Consider the following 19,169-nt stretch of genomic DNA (forward strand, 5'->3'; position numbering starts at 1 on the left):
ATAGTATCAGTTGAGTAACATTGTGTGATTCATACATCTTTTTGTTGAGATAAGAAAATTAGTATGATGAAAGAAATGAGCTTTTTACATCAGGTTGTTAATAGCTTGGTTATTGTGTTAAGAATAACTACCCTGTTGCAGGAGCACCTGAGCTGTCTAAGTACAAATGTTTTCTAGGTTCAGGACAGCTCATCGTCTTAGAGCCAGTGGCATATAAAGGGCCAGCACTGCCCCTGGGGCTTGCTCAGGCACAGAGTAATTTGTTGCAGAAGTCCAACTAGGAAATCTAAAGGACCTGAGAAAGCACAGCTCTTCTGATGTGGCATGTCCGTTGGCAAGACTGCTGGGGAGTTCAGTGTATCTTGACTACACTCCTGCTTGGAGTTGTGTTAGAGCTGGAAATGTTCTTCAGATCCTGGGAGTGGGTGCAATAAATAATGTGTCCTGGAGTACTTACTCAGAGCCAGTTTCTTTCAAGCTCCAGCACTGTGCGGGTACATGAGGCAGCTAATACCCATACTACCCAAGAAGCTGGCCTGCTTGGCAATCATTTAACTTTACAAGGAAATTTAGGTCATACATGGGTATTACTGAGATGTAGTGCATGAGACTTTTGCCAGTGAGTGACCTGAGTCAGGCCTCCAGGGGAAGACTTGACTGGGTGAGTCAGTGACTGCAAGGATGTTGTGAAGTTAGACGTGTTGAAAACTTTTCACCATTTTCAGAGGAAGATTTCACAACTACCCTCCGATTTAATTTGTTCCTTAGCAACCTGCAGATGTAATGATCCTTATCTTTGTGCGTATAGATCAAACTTTAATATCACTACCTGACAGCTTTTCTGTTTTGTAGCGCTTTTCATATTCTCCCTGAAAATATTTTACTTGCCTTTTCTAAGCATCAAAATTACTTCAGACTCCCATAGAAACTACCATTCCATGCTGTGGCAGATATTGTAGCCATTATTGTCTGAGCTCTGTTCCCCAAAATGTCTTCCCTGCGTAAAAAAAATAGGATGGATTTTATCGCTAACCTGCGTAAAACAAAACATTCTAAGGAAGCAAAAGAAAATCCCTGATGTTATTTATTATTAGTCTTGAGATGTGTGTGATAAAACATGAATTGCAGGTACAATTAGTCCACCATCTAAAATGGAAGTTTCCTTTCCCTTCTTTTTAGAAGGGTGGGGAGTAATGACTCCATAAACTGATAGAGCTCGAAGAGGAGAAGTGTCACAGTAGTAATAATATTTAGGGCCATTCTTCTGCGCTTCCCCAGGCTGAAGGTATCTATATCCTCATCTTTGGCAGTACTGCTTGGTAGCTCAGCCTTCGTCGTTTCTTTACAGAAATTTCTGATTCTTCCTTCCCAAGGGAAAATTTGCTACTTTCTGTGCTCAAAGGTGAAGAAAAGTCTGGTAAAAAGAGGGAATAAGTTTGTCAAATTCATGTATTTGTGTACTGGGGACTTTTCTACATGTCAGTCTCATCTCTTGTGGAAAATGCGCATTATATCTGAAATTTATGTTCATTACTCCTGATAATTTCTAACTGAAGTAGCTTGAACAGGGTTTCTTTGAGAATACCCACTTGCCAAGGCTCTTACTTGCAATCTGTTAGAATTTAATAAGCTTCAGGATAACATCAACCATTCACTTTAAATAACTTTGATCATTACTTAAACTACAGTTTGTAGAATGCTTTGTTGCACTGCTGTACCTGCGAAGGTGTTGGAGCAAATAATCCTTCCCATCTACTCAGCCCTCCTAAGATGTGTTTGGACTGCTGGGTCCAGCTCTGGGCTCTCCACACCAAGAAAGACATGGACATGCTTCAATGAGGTAGTGAGGGTCCATGAAGATGATGAAGGGACTGGAGCATCTCAGGGTGAATCTGTCCATGTGTATGAATACCTTGCAGTGAGAAGTTAAGGTAATAGAGCCAAACTTCTCATTGATGCCCAGTGATAGATCAAGGCTACAGGGTGCAGATTGAAGTATAGGAAGTTCTGTTTAGTTGTAAGAAAACACTTTTTTATTGCAAGGTTGGTCATGCCAAACCAAGTTGTCCAGAGAGGTTGTGGAGTCTCTGTCCTTGAGACTCAAAATTTGTGATCATTACATGGTCATCAGCAACCTTCTCTGATTGACCCTGCTTTGAGCAGGGGAGTTAAATTTGATGGTGTCTCAGGCTGGCTGACAGAACCCACAGCTCCAATACTGTGATTTGGAGAAGGAAAACTTCACCTCTGTGGAAAATGGGAAAAAATATTTTTGTAAAATGTGTTAAAATTAGTCTCTAGATTTCTGTACTAGAAGAAATCAATGCTGTATTCATATTTGTGCCGAGTTCTGGAGTAGTTAACGTGTTGTAACTGCATAAAGAGAGAGGTATGTAATTATTTCGTAGAATCATAGAATAAAATCGTAGAATCGAATCACAGAATCACTTATGTTAGAATACACCCTAAAGATCATTAAGTCCGGTCCTTAACCTGACACTGCCAAGTCCACCACTAAACCATGTCCCTTTAAATGCCACATCTGTATGCATTTAAATACCTCCAGGGCTGACAGCTTAACTAGTTCTCTGGGCAACCTGTCCCAGTGCTGCAAAGCCCTTTCAGTGAAGAAATCTTCCTGATTTCTCCAAAAAGTGTGTTCTTCTGTTCCTTCTTTGATGAAGACTAAAGTTAGTTATGCCTCTGACAGAAATTTTCCATTAATTAGTATCAGAATGCCACACCTTCATATTGCATGGGTAATTCAAATTTCAACGCAAAAATTCTACCACTGAAGAGATATCTATACATAATTTTGCAAACTTGCCAGTTTTCAAGTGTGTGTGTTTGTGTTAGAGAATATGAATTGACATATTTATGTATCTATATAGTATATATTTATATATTAAGTGTGCATCATTTTTAGACATGAAACTTGAAAACTGAAGTCTGTTTTGGAAGGGGTGATAGTTTTCCCTTTCCTTGTCTCATGCTCTACCTCTGTACTCCCCATGTGTGATGAATAATGGTTTCACCAGCTTTCAACGAATCCTTTTCAAAGCAGTTACAGTGGAGTTGAAATGCATCAAGAAGTCTTTTGGGTTTTTTTTTAACTGTGCAGTTGTTTTAAGGAGTTCATTTACTCTTGAATTACCATTTCGGGTCTAAGATTTCACAGATCTGGGATATCGGTTGTCATTCCAGGTACTTTTATGGGGACATCGTACTTGATCTAAACAGTTATATGCCACTGATATGCTCTTTTAAAGAAAATTATTATTACTAAATTATTGTGTGTTTACTGGAAGGTTAAGAAAATAAAAACTGCTAATGGTTGTTCTGTGGTTAATATTTAAGTTAAAATTCACAGAAGAGTTTGTATAAAGAAAGCAAAAGTGAAGAATGCTAAGTTTCAATAGAGATATTGTTTGCTTGAAACAGTGCAGGACAGTACCACATTTGAATTTTCTTGTTAAGAAAACTTTTGTGAAAATGCACGTTTGTGAATCTAAAGAATGCGTGGGTATATTCACACTAATAGTGGATACAGCAGTAAATCAACAGTAAGTGGAGAATCTCTGTCAGTCAAAACTACATGTTAATGCTAGAATAAGGATACAAAGTCGAAGAAACGAAGTAATTTTGGTAAGATTCTGTGTTGTCCCATTTTGAATGCTCTGTGGGAGATTAACTGGGCAAATACTATTAATGAAGAAGCATTTTGCAAAGATCTGTACTTAGGTACTGCTGTACCTAAGCCAGTGTAAGTATTAATGCAAGACAAGTGTCTACTCTGAAGCTCATTTTCCTTTTCTTATGGTAGGTTAAAGCAGCAACGGGTGAAGAGGTATCAGCAGAGGATCTTGGAGGGGCAGATCTTCACTGCAGGTTTAAAGAAATATTTTCCCAGTTAATTTCTTCCATATTTGAGACTTCAGCTTTTATTTTATTTTATTTTATTTTATTTTTTTTTTTAGATATTTTTTAGCTGTATTTAGATTTTGGAAATTAAGATTTTGGTGTGCTTATCTGTGCAGACAGATTGTTTTATTGTTAGACTAGCATAGTTACCTTGTTATACTCTAGTTAAGATGTTGTTTCCTTAATTGACTACTTTAAAATACATGTCTAGTATACTGCAGCATCGTGCATAATATGGAGGACATTACTATTTAATACTAATTGTTAATAGAGTAATAGATATTGAGAAAGATATTATGTTTTGTATATTGTATCTTTCTTACTGTCAGAACTTACTACAAGCAAAATCAAAATAGCTTGTGTTTTTCGTAAGAGAGTGCTTGCCAGCAAAACAAAAAATTCTACACACTTTGAAGTTCTAAAATGAATAGTAGGCAAAATTAGATATTACTGCACAGTAAGTTAGGTATTGTTGTACAATAACTGCTTATTTTTCACTTCAATTTACTGAAGTGAATAAAGAATTCTTTTGAAGGGCAGTTCATGCCATTTTTGTGAAAAACATGTTTTTCTTTATAATTTCAAATGAATTTTTGTTTCATTTGAACAATGCTTATGGTAATTTATATTGTCATTTAGATTTTTTACTTCCCAGAGTTGCTATTTTATGTCATGTCTGATAACTTGAATATGCTATTTCAAAGAAAAGGTCAGGCATGGATTTTAGTTTTAAAGTAATTTTATAACAAAGCACAGAGAGCTGTATGGTAGCATCTATGTTTTAAATATAAAAATAAATGTTTTAAGGTCTTGGATGTTTTAAAACTTTAAGTTTTCATTGCCAGATTTATAGCTGTTTCCTAAGTATTCATATTGCTGTTGTTATTTACTTACAGAAAATCAGGTGTAACAGATCACTATGCTTTGGATGACAATCATGCACTTCATCTAGCAAGGAAAGTTGTAAGAAGTTTAAATCTCCAGAAGAAAATAGACGTAAGTGTATAGAATCTGAGAACGCTGCATTGTTGAAATTAGACATGCTTTTCCTAGACTGATTTATATAACACATTTTTTGTCTATGACTTCAGGCATTTTGAAAATTAAAGTTGCACTTCTTGTCCTTAAAGATTTCTGTACTGTGTCAGTTCTGCAGTTGCATTCCTGGTGTATTATTCCCAATAAAATCACTGGGCTTAAGTGGGAGAGTGAAGCAACTAGAAAAGTGCTTCAGAGTCACAGAATTGCACTTTTAAATTAATCCAGTCTTGGCAAGACACTCAATTGAATTTTAAACCCACGTGATCATTTCCATGGACTTAAAATTAGATACCTGCTAAAGCATCTTTTTGAGCAGATATTTTCTGCCATTATTAAGGAGAAGTGCAAAACTTCAGACAGACGTGAATCATGTCATTCTATTGTACTGATTTAGAAATTCGTTTTAGAAGATGGGATAGATAGCATATGATGGGGAATTACCATATTTTATTTCAGTGGAGATGTGAGAGGGTGAATAGACAGCTGAAGGAAGGCAAGATGTTTTATTTAGTTGTGTGACAAAAAGCTTCACCAGTTTTCCAGAATAATTCCTGCCTTGTGGGACACGGGGGAAAGTAAGAAAATGGGAGGACACACTTAATTTTTTTATAACATGGAAGAAGTGGAGTACATGTGGAGGTATATGCAGGAGTAGAAAAAGGGTAACAGTAATTGAGAAAGGTATTATCAACCTTCAGTTTAAGAAACTTGATCTTTATGCAAAATAAGGACAAGCCAATGCAGTCATTTCAATGTAGTTGATGAAGTCTGTGCTCAAAGAAGTTGGCAAATTAATTGTTGTTTGAACTTTCAATGTGGACTGATAGTTCCTTTGTTGTGTAAATTGCTTTATTAAATTGCTATAGGTGACTATAGAACCATCAGAAGAGCCTTTATTTCCGGCTGATGAAATATATGGAATAGTTGGTGACCAGCTAAAAAGAAATTTTGATGTCAAAGAGGTATGAATATTAATGCAAGATCCACATGCCCATACATGCATGCACCCAGTTTTCTTGCAGGAAATCACTCTTTATATTATCATAGTTGATAACATCTGATTTGAGTGCTTATTTTTTTAGTATTTGTCTAACAGATGCATTGCAATGGCAATGACCTGTTGAAAATGTAAATGCTTTCTGGTTATACTTTTAAGAAGGATGTGCAAGGATGTGAGATTGATAACATTCTGAAAAAGCTGACAGAAATAGTAACTTTGCATTGGCAGAGCATTCTGTAGGCTTGCTGAGTGGTACGATGGCTTTCTTTTTCTGTCAATCCTGTGAAAGATCAAATATTTAAAGACTTATGGAGTAAAAGCACACCAGACAACTGAGAGTTCTCCCAGCAACGTATGGGGTCTGTTGTACTCTGCTGCAGTTCTGGTGTCATTGTCTGCCTTGGAACCTTCATCTGAACCCACATCCTATCTTGTATTTTGTGCAGTTCCCACATTTTTTCACTACCAACCAAGTATGTATTCTATGAAGAGTCTTTAATACATACCTGTCTTAAAATATTTAAATTACTAGGGTATGCTTTACATTAAGGGAAAAAGAGATGAACACTTGTACTGAGCCTCACATTACACTCTGTAAAGTATTGGAATAATTTGGACTTGTGTTCTTTTAAAGTTTAAATAAATGTCTTCTGGCAAATGTCTTGCTAGGAGTGGATCTGTATTTATAAAAAATGCCCCCTTTACATCTCAGAGAAACCTCAGATCAGATCTTCATTATTTTTGTATGTCACAAATTCAAGCAAAGCTGAAAATAATCGTATCTCTAAGAAAGTGACTCATAGCTTTATATGTTTTTTTTCTTTATAAATGAGAGTCTACTGATCAATGTTTAATATAACTAGAGGTAGCAGTTTTTCTTTGAAATTCCACTAATCAGGAAAACTTTGTTCCTGTGTAGTTTAACTGTTTGATTAGGGTATTCTTCATCTTGAAATCCCATTTTTACAAACATGGAGATAAATCACACTTAAAAAAGTAAATGGGCTTTGCCTGCCATCCAGACTGTTTATATGGTGGGCTGCTTGATATTCTAAAAATGGAAAGGTTGTATTAAATTATTTGTTCTTCTTCACAAGAAATTAAAATATATGAAGGATTAGGAATTTAACTTAATTTTTCTAATTTTTCTTAAGGTCATTGCTAGAATTGTGGACGGAAGTAGATTTGATGAATTCAAAGCCTTGTATGGGGATACACTTATAACAGGTATTTAGAAATATATTCTAATTGTGCTGTATATGTTCCCACTGGTTTTATAGTGGGATTCATTCTGTTTGGTTCACCCATTGATATTTTTAATAATGTTTATCTTCAGACAAATAGCAGTTTCTGTTACCGGGAGAAAGTGTTGCCTTTACATGCCATGGTAAAATATATATATGTGGAAATTTACAAATTAATCTTTCTGCCTTAGGATTTGCAAGAATTTTTGGTTATCCAGTAGGAATTATTGGAAACAATGGAGTTCTTTTCTCAGAGTCAGCAAAAAAGGTAAATAGATAATTTGCTTCTTTGCCATTGAGAAACAAAACTTCTGGTGGACAACTTGCTGTTGAAATTAGGAACTTTTTTTAAATAATGAAAGGGAGCTGGCTCCACATTTTTCATGTAAATGTGAAACAGGTTAATAAGCTATAAAAACAATTGATCATATCTTAGAAACAGTGTTCTGTAGATTTTTCTGATGTGAAGAAATTAGGTCAATAGAAGAACAGCATTTGAATTTGTATTAATACAGCACAGTTGAAGTAGTATCCTGCAACTTACAGCTTTTACAGGACAAGTCCATACTGATTACATCACATGCCCTATTGGTATTCCTAACCTCTAAACTGTGAAGTCCTACTTTAAATCACACGATTGTTTTTCTAGTAATTGGACAATTTCAAACCTGAATTCCAGTATTCAGTTCATTGTTTTACCAGAGCTTTAATATTCGTGCTTTGCTATGGGATCTCCTGGCTTAGAATAATGAGTGAAAACCTGTGCAGTCTCAGAAAATCTCTGAGCTAAAATACCTGTTTTGTGAATGAAGGGGGAGATCTCTGAAGGAATATTGTGGTAGTGTTACAGTTAATAGTACTTGGGGGATTGATGATGCTAAAGACTATCTGGATATGGCAGAGCGTTTACTTGCCTCGGTATGTGTTGTTTGCTTTAGTTCTTTATTTTTTGAAGTAACAACTGTCAGTTGAATTTTTTAATAGTAGTTATATATGGTAGTTTTGTTCTAGCAGGCTACTTCAAACTAATGGTGAGGAATCATTATTGAGAATCTATAGAAAAAAGGAAGGATTGATGAGAGATGGGGAGAAAGGAAGTAATTTGACTTGATTTATTGCTGTAATAAAATAATACATGAAATTGAGTTTCACATACTAAAAGAATACTTTCAGCTTGGAGAGCAGTAAATTACATTGTTTTCACCTAACATTTGTTTTAACACAGTTATTTCCAAGTAGAAAATAACTCTTGCAGCATTTCTAATACTTCTGGTATTTTTCTAATAATTTAATGCTACAACCTCTATTCCTATCAATGAAAAAAACGTAAGGAATCTTTGCTGACTTTTGCTGGCATGTCAGTACTGTAAAAGGAGATAGTCAAGTTTCAGTTGTTTCAATTCTAGAGAAACCTTTGTCCATGATGTTGCTTCTATAAGCATCATAATCTAACAATATTCCTTTTTTTTTCTTTTGCATTTTTGTAATGAGCTGTTTCACATTTCCCATAATCATCACTGTGCAATTCATGTTGTTCTCTGAAACAGCAAGAAGGTTATGCTTTATTATTTTGCTCTGTTTTTTCTTTTTGTAACTCTTGGTGGATTCATATACTGAAGAGGTTAGATGTTTTTTTCAGCTGCTGTGCTACATAATCTTTTTTTGCTTTGTTTTGTTTACCAGCAGTGTATAAATAACCTGAGGAACTTTATAGATTAGATTATTTCTGGTTGAAACAGAAGCTTGAAATCTAATATTTATACCTTTGCTGGGAAATTGGTCTTTTTCTAGAAAATGGGGAGAGGGAATCTGCTCTCAGGAAAAGGAGAGAATGTTCCAGCAATTGGCAGGGCAAAGAGCAGATAACGTTTGTGGGACTTTCCCGGTTTCAGAGAATACTTCTATTTTATACAGAAAATGGGGAGATATTTTTTTCTGACTGGCCGTCATAATTTCAGTGACACAGAACTCCTACAGAAGTCTTACAAAACTCGATGTCACACTGTGTAGCTGTCTGTACATACTGATTGAATCAAAGCAGTTGAGTTTTTCAGTGTCAGTAGTAATGTTTTCCAGGATATTATTTCTGCTTTACCCATGGGGTCACATGTCTTCGGAGTTTTCTTACTTCTGCTAGAGCACATGTTTTGCATTTGACTTTGGATGAAGGAAAAGTAGTATAACACTTCATGATGCAAATACTCCCATGCATTTCAGTGGGAGGACTTACAACAGATTTCAGAGTGCTGGTAGTGATGGCTTCACTTGTCCAAATTTTAATGGCTTCCTCATTTTATTTTTATTTTCCTCTCCACAGGGTACGCATTTTATCCAGTTGTGTTGCCAGAGAAATATTCCCATTGTGTTTTTACAGAATATTACAGGTGAATAAGATCATTATTTTAACATTTCACTAAGCTGTAGGCTTTGCCATTGACTCTGGAGGCTATGTTTTAGTGTGCTTTGTAATACCTACATCTCCAGCCCGTTTGGAAATCAGGCTGTCAGCAGCTGGTCAAGACCTTGTCTTATGGTTTGCTCTTTAGCACATAGTATGACACATACCACAGTATAGTAATACAAAGCTGGTAAGCCTTTTCTTCGTGTTGTAATTCTTTAGGTTTCATGGTTGGTAGAGAATATGAGGCTGGAGGGATAGCAAAAGATGGTGCCAAGATGGTAACTGCTGTAGCTTGTGCCAATGTACCTAAAATAACCGTGATTATCGGTGGTTCTTATGGAGCTGGAAACTATGGGATGTGTGGAAGGGCATATAGGTAAGTTTTGCTTCAAATTATGACAGCAGATAGGAATAAGTTAAGAGAGCATAACCTTGAAGTACCATTCTGAAAAACTCTCTAAACTCTTGCAGAGCTTGTGCTATTTGGAAAGCAGCAGTTCTCAGTGAATATGTTCACAAGTAAACAACAACCTGATAAACTTGTAGAGATTCATAGGCTCATGATTCACCTTGAATTAGGTGACAGAAGAGACCTTCTAACAATGTGTTGATGTCCTTTTCTCCCATTTCAGTTACTGGAGGAAGAATTGTAGAGTCCTTAACAATCATTGGGCAGTATAGGCTGGTCCATTATTCTGAATTCATAGGAAGAATACCAGCTTGTGCAAAAAATCATTAGTCCTTATTCACTTTTTATGTGTAAAGTTTCAGAATCCCTAAAGATTTTTTTCTCTTTTGACCCTTTGGACATGACTCACATAGTTTTCTAATTTCAGTTTTCAAGGTTCCTGATACTAATGAAATTGTTTGAAATGTTTAAGAGAAAAATTCCTGGGGGTTCGGAGGTGAGCTGAAGAGGCTCAAGAAAGAGAAATAAATTTTTAAGGTGCTTGAATACAGGCAGTTAACAGAATTTTTGCATTTTCAAACATAATGCTGCAAGCATTGAAGTATGTTAATGTGCATTTTTAAACAAAACAATATATTGTAATGCAGACATGCATGAAAATTGATTCTTAGCTAAGTGAGAATTAATTCTTTACTAGAAAGTAAGGCAATGTCTTACCTTAATGTTTAATCTGTATTTTTTCAGTCCAAGATTTCTATATATGTGGCCAAATGCTCGCATATCAGTGATGGGAGGGGAACAAGCTGCAACTGTTCTAGCTACAATTGCTAAGGACCAAAAAGCAAGGGAGGGAAAACAGGTACATCTTTCTTCTTTCATTTTCAGTAGAGGGAGTGTGACTTTCACTAGGGTTGCTAACTTTGTGAGCTAGGAAAGGGTGTTAGAAAGTGAGACACCAATGGAGTAATCATTGTCCCAATGCCACCTAGTGCATTGACAAACATGAAGCATTTATGAGGTGTTTACGTCTTTGAAATGTGAAGATCATTCATGACATTCCTTGTCTTTGCTTAAAAAGTAGCACAGACTTATTTTATTAAAAATCTCGCCAAAGCCAACTCGTAACAGCGTTTTTTTAATACAGTAGCTTCAGTAATTTTTCAGATGCTAATCCCCAATTATTCTTATACTCAGTTAAGTATATTTCTATTCTCATTTTTCCTCTTTTAAATGTATTTTAATTTTATTGTCAGATATGCTAAATTGGTAATTGTGTGCAAAAAGAGTGAAAAACTTCAGGGAGATCATTTAGGCAGTTTCTTCAGGTTGATGCTGCATGTAAAGCTCTGCTGTCATTGTAGAAGAAAAAGAGTATTTTATCTGTTTTTGTTTATTTGCCTGTTTTTTTTAGTTATCTGAGGCAGATGAAGCAGCTTTGAAGGAGCCAATCATTAGGAGGTTCGAGGAAGAAGGAAACCCTTATTATTCCAGTGCAAGGTAACGTATAAATGACTATTCCAAAGCTTAATTGTAATCACAGGGCTTAAGTTCTAAATCTCAATATTGAAGAACAGCAGAAGAAAGCAATCAGAAACAAAGATTGTGTTTGATGTGCAGGAGTACAAAACAACAAGCTTTAAATCAATGTTTTGTGTGTCTTATCTCAGACTTTGTAGGAGCATGCACTCGCAGGAATTATTCTGCTGGTTCTGTAACTAATGATATGGTTCCATGGAGTTTATATGTTATGCATTTTATTCTGGATAAGTTTCTTATCATTCAACCCAGTGTAGTATCTGGTCACCTTTCTAAAGCCTGTTGAACAGTATAATGAGTGGCTGCATGTATGTTAGGAAGAATTCATTTTAGTGGGATTCTGCAAGTGGAAGAGGCCAGTGGAAAAGGAGAAAGGAGCTTGAGGAAGACCTGAAGCCATTTGAAAATCTCAGGTCATGGTCACGGTAGGTGATTGTATTGGATAATGGCAAGTTGTATAGGGCATTAGCTGATGGGTGCAGCATACTCATGTTTGCTGGGAAGTCCTTTGCAGTATTTTGTGCTGATGGAATATTAGTAAATGCCCAGGAACTAGTTAGGTTAATGAAGCAAGGTGGCATTCTGGAGTGACACCTCTGGAAAGTAGCCTGGGGGCTTTCTTGGCCTCTGATTGTTATTCTGCATTGTTTTCATCCTGGCTGTGCTAAGGATCCTGCACGTTTTTTCCTTGTGGTATCCAAAAGCTAATTTTCCACAGGCTCTCAACTGCTAGTGATGGTAGAGGGTAGCATATTTCAAAAACCCAGATGTCAGCTTGGTCAGCAGTGCAGCTGGCTGTGAACAATGTAGGAGACTCCTGGAGTGTATAGAGGACAACTTGCTGGTCCAGGCATTAGACAAGCCAACCAGAGGTGAGATGTTACTGGACCTGATACTCACCAATCTGGAGAAGCTCATTAAAGGGGTTAAGGCTGGAAACAGACTGGACTGTAGTGACCATGCCCTGGTTGAGTTCAGGATCTCAAGGAGTGTGAGCCTGGCAAACAGCAAAATCAGGACCCTGAACTTTGGAAGAGTGAACTTCTGGATGTTTAAAGAGCTAGTGGATGAGATCCCCCAGGAAGGTGTCCTTAAGGAGAGAGGACAGAGGAGCTGGCAGCTCTTTTCATAGAGCACAGGAGCTCTCCATGCTGATATATAGGAACTTGAGCACAGCAGGCTGCAACCATGCATGGCTAAGCAAGGATCTGCTCCTCAAACTGAGGAGTAAAAAGGCAATATACACCTAGTGGAAGCAGAGTCAGGTGACCTGAGAAGAGCTTCTTCATGATCTGAAGGAAGATAGGAAATTAATGTTAACTTTTACTTTGTTTTCTGTCAGGATAGTGGAATATACTTAGCTGAAGTAATCATACCTGGGGAATCTGTATTAATTTTAATGTTTAATCAAATCAATACCTTTGTCAAATGGAAGCTTGTGCTATTTTGCCCTAACTGGTGCTCTGATGGAATAAATATTCTCAGTAGGATATGTAACACAGGGTTTGTGCTGCCATCTAGGCAGATTTCAGTAGTGCAGTTGTATAGCACATAGCTCACGGATTAAGGGAGGGTTTTAATCTCATCACTGCTTGTTCTCTGCTTCTGGTAGAGGTCTGTGTGGTAGTGTTGCAGAGAGTCACAGATACTCTCACCTTCTTGAGGTTTTATGCATGTGTATAACCCACTACTATTAAGTTGCAGTTTATTTAGGGTGTTACACATAATTAATGAGAATACTTTTGTGAAATCATTTATTATTCATATGGACTTCCTAGTGGCACACTGATTTTGATTTTTTTAAAAAATATTTTTAATTTATTTAAATTTCATGGGCTTTCCCCTGATTTGAGAAATGGTGTCAGATATTAAAAACTGCTGTGATATCTCTTTTATTACCCGTTAAAGATTAAGCCTAGTACCTGTGTGACAAAACCTTGTGCTCTGAGGCAAGAAGGAAAAATGAAAACATGTGTCGTCATTTTTTATAACTGGCTTTTAAGAAGAAGAATTTTCCACTCATATAACATTAAAAAAATGAGTCAAGCTGTCTGTATTTAAAATTAATCCCTACCCCAGAGGAGAAGATGAATAGTTTGTTGGTTTTTTTACATTGGCATTTTTTTGTGTGTTCGCTGGAAACACAGTCAGACTCCTTGTACTCATGATTGAAAATAATTGGATTTATTTAACATTCAATATATTAAGTATATTAGCAGTACAAAAACCTGTCCTGTTCCAGAAACCAACAAACAGTGGTCAGTATTTACAACAGTAAGTTACTAATCTGTAAGAAAGTAGTTCTGCATGTAAGATTAAGACTAGCACTAAAAAAATATTAAATTGATCTTAATAATGTCCAGTGATTTTTAGACATGAAACTCGAGTATTTAATACCAGCTTTGTGCTTTCTACTGAAGTACAACTTTTAGCAGTTTATATTTCCAGAATATCTGACTGTTTTTTGAAGTTTGGTTGCAAATTTAGAAGTCACCTTGGGAAATAGCCTAAATTTGCCCAGCCTAGGAAGTAAGAAGTGCTCTTAATGCTAAGTGGCCTGTCATTTGTTGAAAAAGCAGGGTAGTTACGTGCTTCTTACTGTGCCTGTAGCTTGGAAGGGAAATGTGACATGCACAGGTGTGAGTTGGCTGAGAACTAGCGTAGGTCTGGATTGCAGGTGGTGGGATTCATGTAATGCTGCACTCCAGATAATAAGCCCAGCTGAGGCATGGAGTCAAATGTCAGAGCTGAAATCCTGCTGTAGCTCATCTGCCTGTAAGCAGTGAAGGTGAAATGCCTCTTTTCACAGAGGAGTGCTCTTGACAAGAGCATGTGAGTGGCTCAGGTCAAAACAGTCAGTGCTGGTTTCTCTCACTCTTTAATTCATGTAGGTACAGTTTGCATTGTCTAGGAGCTCTTAATTGATGTCTGCTGTTTTGTAGAGATAATTGGGTATTTTGGTGAATATTCTCATGTTTCCTGCCCTGATTTCTTGCTTTTTTGCCAATATTACCTGATTCCTATACAACATCTCAGATCAATAGCTCAGAACATTTCATTACTGTGGAGTAGGCTGCCCAAGCAGAAACAATGAGATGAAGTAGGGTTGCAGTCCTTGCAGCAAGTAATGTACTTAAGGGAGGGATGTAGCCACCTTGCAGACCACCCTTTTCTCAGCCAGCATCAGCAGCTACTTATTAGCAAGCATTTGCTGTAAGTCAAGGCATGGTAACCTGTTCCCTTTGCTCTAAAGGATGTTTCCAGTCTGGTTCCAAGCATGGTAAGAAAACCAGCTGACTGTCAACTAAATGTCAGGGTCCTGTATTGAAACTGAATCTGGACAGCCTTGGTTTTGTAAGGTCCCTCCACTGAAAAGACCTACAAGAAGACTCCAGTGAACAGCTTTGCGTTACTTAGAGAAAAAAACCAGCAGGTGGGCACAAAGACTGTTGTCTGCTCATGTGCAGCAGTTTGGAGGCTCCCTCATGCTGTCTTCTTGCTTAGTGTCTTCTGCTTAATGTCTTAATGTCCACTGAGATTGGTGTAACCCTTCCACTTGACTTTATTAGGTTTTGAATCAAGCTTTTAGAAGTAATAGGAGGAGGGATGATCTTAAAATACAAGCAAATACCCCTATTTAATCTGTTTATGTAATTTTGCTTATAAATGATAAGTTACTATATGTACAGTCAATACTGTTCCCTGCCGTTGTATTTTCTAATCAGACTTTAACTGGATTAGAACCTTGTACAATGAGCAGTCTTAATTAATGGTGGTCATTAGGCAGCACCCTCTTTAATGAGTTATATTAATCTGCTCACAGGTTTCTAAAGAGATTTGAGTGGTTTGCATCTTAACGAATTACATGAGCATTTTACTTTTGGTGACTTAGTTTCTTTTACTCACACTGTCTCAGTTAGAGATATTTTATGAGTGCAGCTGTGACTCATGTTCCAGCAATGGAGCTTTAATAGATAGTTTAATTATTAATGTTACATGGCAGTAGAGAATGTAGTTTTCTTTAAACAAAAAGAAGCAGAAGCCAGGGGTGACCATATGAAAGCAGCTTGACTGCCATGCAGCAAAAAATCTTTATGGTTGTCAATTAAAATTTAAAGCTACAGTTGGGAAAGGGATTATTCACAGGAACCAGACAGCAAGAGCTTAGACCGTGCACAGTATCCCGAATATGATATAGACAACTCTTGTCTGTCATCTACATCAGAATGTGCTGTTAGTACCACTTCCATGCAGATAGAAGTATGGCTATTCCAAAGCATGGTTTACTAGCCCACTAGAGAGGAGGTACTGACTGAGACTCCTAAAATGAGAAGAAATTAGATAGAGCTACAGTTTTCGTATATTTGTAATCTGGGTTAATAGCAATTTTTTTTGCTTTAAAAGAAGGGGGTTTTTTTGGTTTTTTTGTGGGTTTTTTTTTTACCTTTGAAGAAATTCTTTACTGTGAGGGTGGTGAGACACTAGAACAGGTTTGTCCCGAGAAGCTGTGGATGCCCCATCCCAGGCAGTGTTCAAGGACAGGTTGGATGGGGGCTCTGAGCAAGCTGATCTAGTGGGAATTGTCCCTGCCCACGGGTGGGGAGATTAGAACTGGATGGTCTTTGAGGTCCCTTCCAGCCCAAACCATTCTGTGATTCTACAATTTTTCCAGACTTCTTTCTCTGCTGCTTGGAAACCAGCAGCCAGATCAGTGAGTGCCACAGCTACTACAGTGCACTTCTTTAGTCAAAATTTTGTTTTCAATCCCAGGAGAGAAGCAGCACAGTTTTGCTGAATTACTCATCCAAGTCTTCCCTTCTCCAAACCCCTTTCTTTTCCTGTACTTCAGTTTTGCTTTTGTGCCCTGTTTAGTTTAACTGTCTCCTCTACTTGAGAAGCTGCACCATGATAAGATATATTTATAGTAGAGCATTCTTTCTGAGCTGCATATCCTCCTTCTCTCTCTGCTAGCTGGAGAACACGTTCATAAGCTGAGTCTGAACACTTCTGCCTGATTTTGTTAGAGGGTCTTTTATTGGTATTCCATTTTGTGCATCATATGGTTGGTCCACATCATATGTGTTACAACACATCCTTGTTGTAAATTAAAAAGCATACATTATCAATCTCTTAATATTTTATCTGACTTGATGGAAATTGCTTTTACAGCAAGTGGTGAAGTAAAGCAAAGATGGGAGACACTCAGTAGTGTCTGCTGCTGCCTTGAGCTTATTTGCATGTGTTTATGTGCAGTTTACAGTCCTCTTTCTTTTAGGAATGAAGTTGGCACATTTAGCATTGAAAGAAGAGTAAAAAATACATTGTTTCTTGTCTAATGGATTTTTTTCAATTAATCTCCAAACAACAGGAAATTTGCAGATGGAACGTGCCTTGTCTTGGTAGAGTCAGTTTTGGCTCCCTATTCATGACTGTTTCTCATATTTTTAAATTTTTCACAAAGAATTAGGCATTAGCCAACACTGAAGTAAGTTCAAAAATAATGTAAAGTGAGTCTCTCTTACAGAAAGATGGGATGGAGGAGGAGCATCCCTTTCTTAACCAAAGATACTGTGCTTGTGTTTGGCAGGATGGAGCTGTTCTTGAGAACTGATGCCACAGAGATTTTGATTTTTGGCTAATATCAGAGACTATTTACAAATGTTGGTGATTTTGGAGACTTGGGAATTTGGTAATTGCTCATTTATAATTTAATTGCCTTCAGGCCTGAGTTAAGGAAGGTAATATCTTTCTGTTTTTCAGAAACTGACTTCAGTATATTTAAAAAATAAATATAATTAATTATATTGGGTCTGGCTGAGATGGAGTTCGTTTCCCCACGACAGCCCTCACAGTGCTGTGCTTTGCATAGGTAGCCAGAAAGGTGTTGATAACACACCAGTGCTTTGGATACTGCTGAGCAGTGCTGGCACAGCATCAGCACTCTCTCTCAGCGCTCCCCCACCACATCAAGGGGTGGGCAAGATCCTGGGAGAGGACACAAGTAGGCCAGCTGACCCAAATTATCCACAGGGATATTCCATACCATATGATGACAGCTCTGATATAAAAGCTAAGGGAAGGAGGAGGAAAGGGGGCATTTGTTATTAACAGTGTTTGCTGCCTTGAGCAAACACCACGCCTGCTGAAGCCCTGCTTCCCAGGAAGAGGCTGGACGTCACTGACAGGAAGAAGAGAATAAAAATTACTGGGGTTTTTCTCTTTGTTTGTGCACATGCAAATTTTCAGTTTTGCTTTAGTAAATGTCCTTATCTCAACCTACAAGTCATTTTCTGTCTTATTTTCTCCCCACCGTCCAGGTGGGAAAGGGAGTGATGGAGCAACCTGGGGGCACCTGGCGTCCAGCCAAGGTCACCCACAATAGAAATTCTGGAAATTCCTGACATTTGCTCTGACTTTTTTAATGAGGAAAGAATACATGCTTGTATCATCCTCGTCTGGCTTTTGAATTAACATGAATGGTGTAAATAATGATGTGACATAATCCTTAAAATGCAAGCATTCTTAATAGAAAAAGGTAGGTCATAGGCAGAAGGTCATTTTCCACATGAATATTAACAAGCAAAGAAGGTTTTTGATGACTACGAATAAGTATTAAGAATCTCATTTGAAATATGTAAACCTGACATTCTTAATTTATCTAAAATTTATACTTTGTTCTAGAAAACAGATTCCGTGGAATAATACACACCTTCTGTTGCATTGATGGTCAAGGTGAATTGACTCCATGGCTTTAAGTATAATTTAGCTCTTTACTCCTCTTTTTTTTGTATAACCATTTCCAGTTCCATGGACTTGAAGATCTACCAGCTGCATATGTTGATTTCCTTCAATTATTATTGATTTGTTATGTTTTTGTGTTTTTTCTAGATTATGGGATGATGGAATTATTGATCCTGCTGACACAAGACTGGTTTTGGGACTCAGTCTCAGCGCAGCATTAAACGCACCTACGAAGAAGACAGAATTTGGAGTTTTCAGGATGTGATCTTAAACGTACAACTGTCAGAATTACCTCTGTATATTTTATTTGGGGATGGACAGCAAACTAACTGCAATGTCGCAGTGATGAAAAAATAAAGATTTGTATAATGCAATTTTTACTGCAAATTTTGTAATTATTTTCACTAGTTGTCACACAGTGCTTCAGTGTTTTCATAGTGATTTGGAGTAAGTCACCGTGCTTGGGTAACTGCATTGCACGAATAAACTGCAGGTTCTAGCATTATATTTCATGTATGACAAGAAACCATTGGTACTATCTCATATAAATAAATCTGCAAAATATGCTACATATTTGGTGTTTATCAGCTCCTTTATTTCTTTTAATTCTTTTTTTGTATGTCTCCTATAAATGCAAAATGTTTTTGCACTCCAACCAAAAAAAATCCACATTTTCTAGTAAACAATTTTTGCAAAGAGAAGTGCTGTAAGGGCAGCTAGGAAGTTCAACACAGCACGAAAGTACAGATTTCACACAGTTGTCGGCATCCTGTCCTTTCTCTGGCTTTCATCCAAAAAAACATGCTCTATGTGGTTCCCTCAAGTCAAAGCAACAAGAGAACCTGATGGATGCGTAGTGTTTCCTGGAGGAGCTGG

The 19,169-nt window shown here is 37.1% G+C and overlaps 1 protein-coding gene across 1 annotated transcript in view; it reads left to right on the forward strand.

Annotated features, from left to right (window-relative positions):
- MCCC2 (methylcrotonyl-CoA carboxylase subunit 2) overlaps positions 1-18,667 on the forward strand; it is a 36,343-nt gene extending 17,676 nt beyond the window's left edge. The window contains exons 8-17 of the mRNA XM_051777303.1: positions 3,824-3,888; positions 4,818-4,917; positions 5,829-5,924; positions 7,117-7,189; positions 7,398-7,474; positions 9,524-9,590; positions 9,827-9,983; positions 10,761-10,875; positions 11,428-11,513; positions 18,441-18,667. Of these exons, the coding sequence (XP_051633263.1) occupies positions 3,824-3,888; positions 4,818-4,917; positions 5,829-5,924; positions 7,117-7,189; positions 7,398-7,474; positions 9,524-9,590; positions 9,827-9,983; positions 10,761-10,875; positions 11,428-11,513; positions 18,441-18,558 (954 nt within the window). The 3' untranslated portion in view covers positions 18,559-18,667. The remainder of the gene's footprint in view (positions 1-3,823; positions 3,889-4,817; positions 4,918-5,828; positions 5,925-7,116; positions 7,190-7,397; positions 7,475-9,523; positions 9,591-9,826; positions 9,984-10,760; positions 10,876-11,427; positions 11,514-18,440) is intronic.
- The last annotated feature ends 502 nt before the right edge of the window (positions 18,668-19,169 follow it).

This window comes from Manacus candei, unplaced genomic scaffold (assembly GCF_025592945.1).
Source record: "Manacus candei isolate 608988 ecotype Guabito, Panama unplaced genomic scaffold, ASM2559294v1 h1tg000010l, whole genome shotgun sequence".
Classification (NCBI taxonomy): Eukaryota; Metazoa; Chordata; class Aves; order Passeriformes; family Pipridae; genus Manacus; species Manacus candei.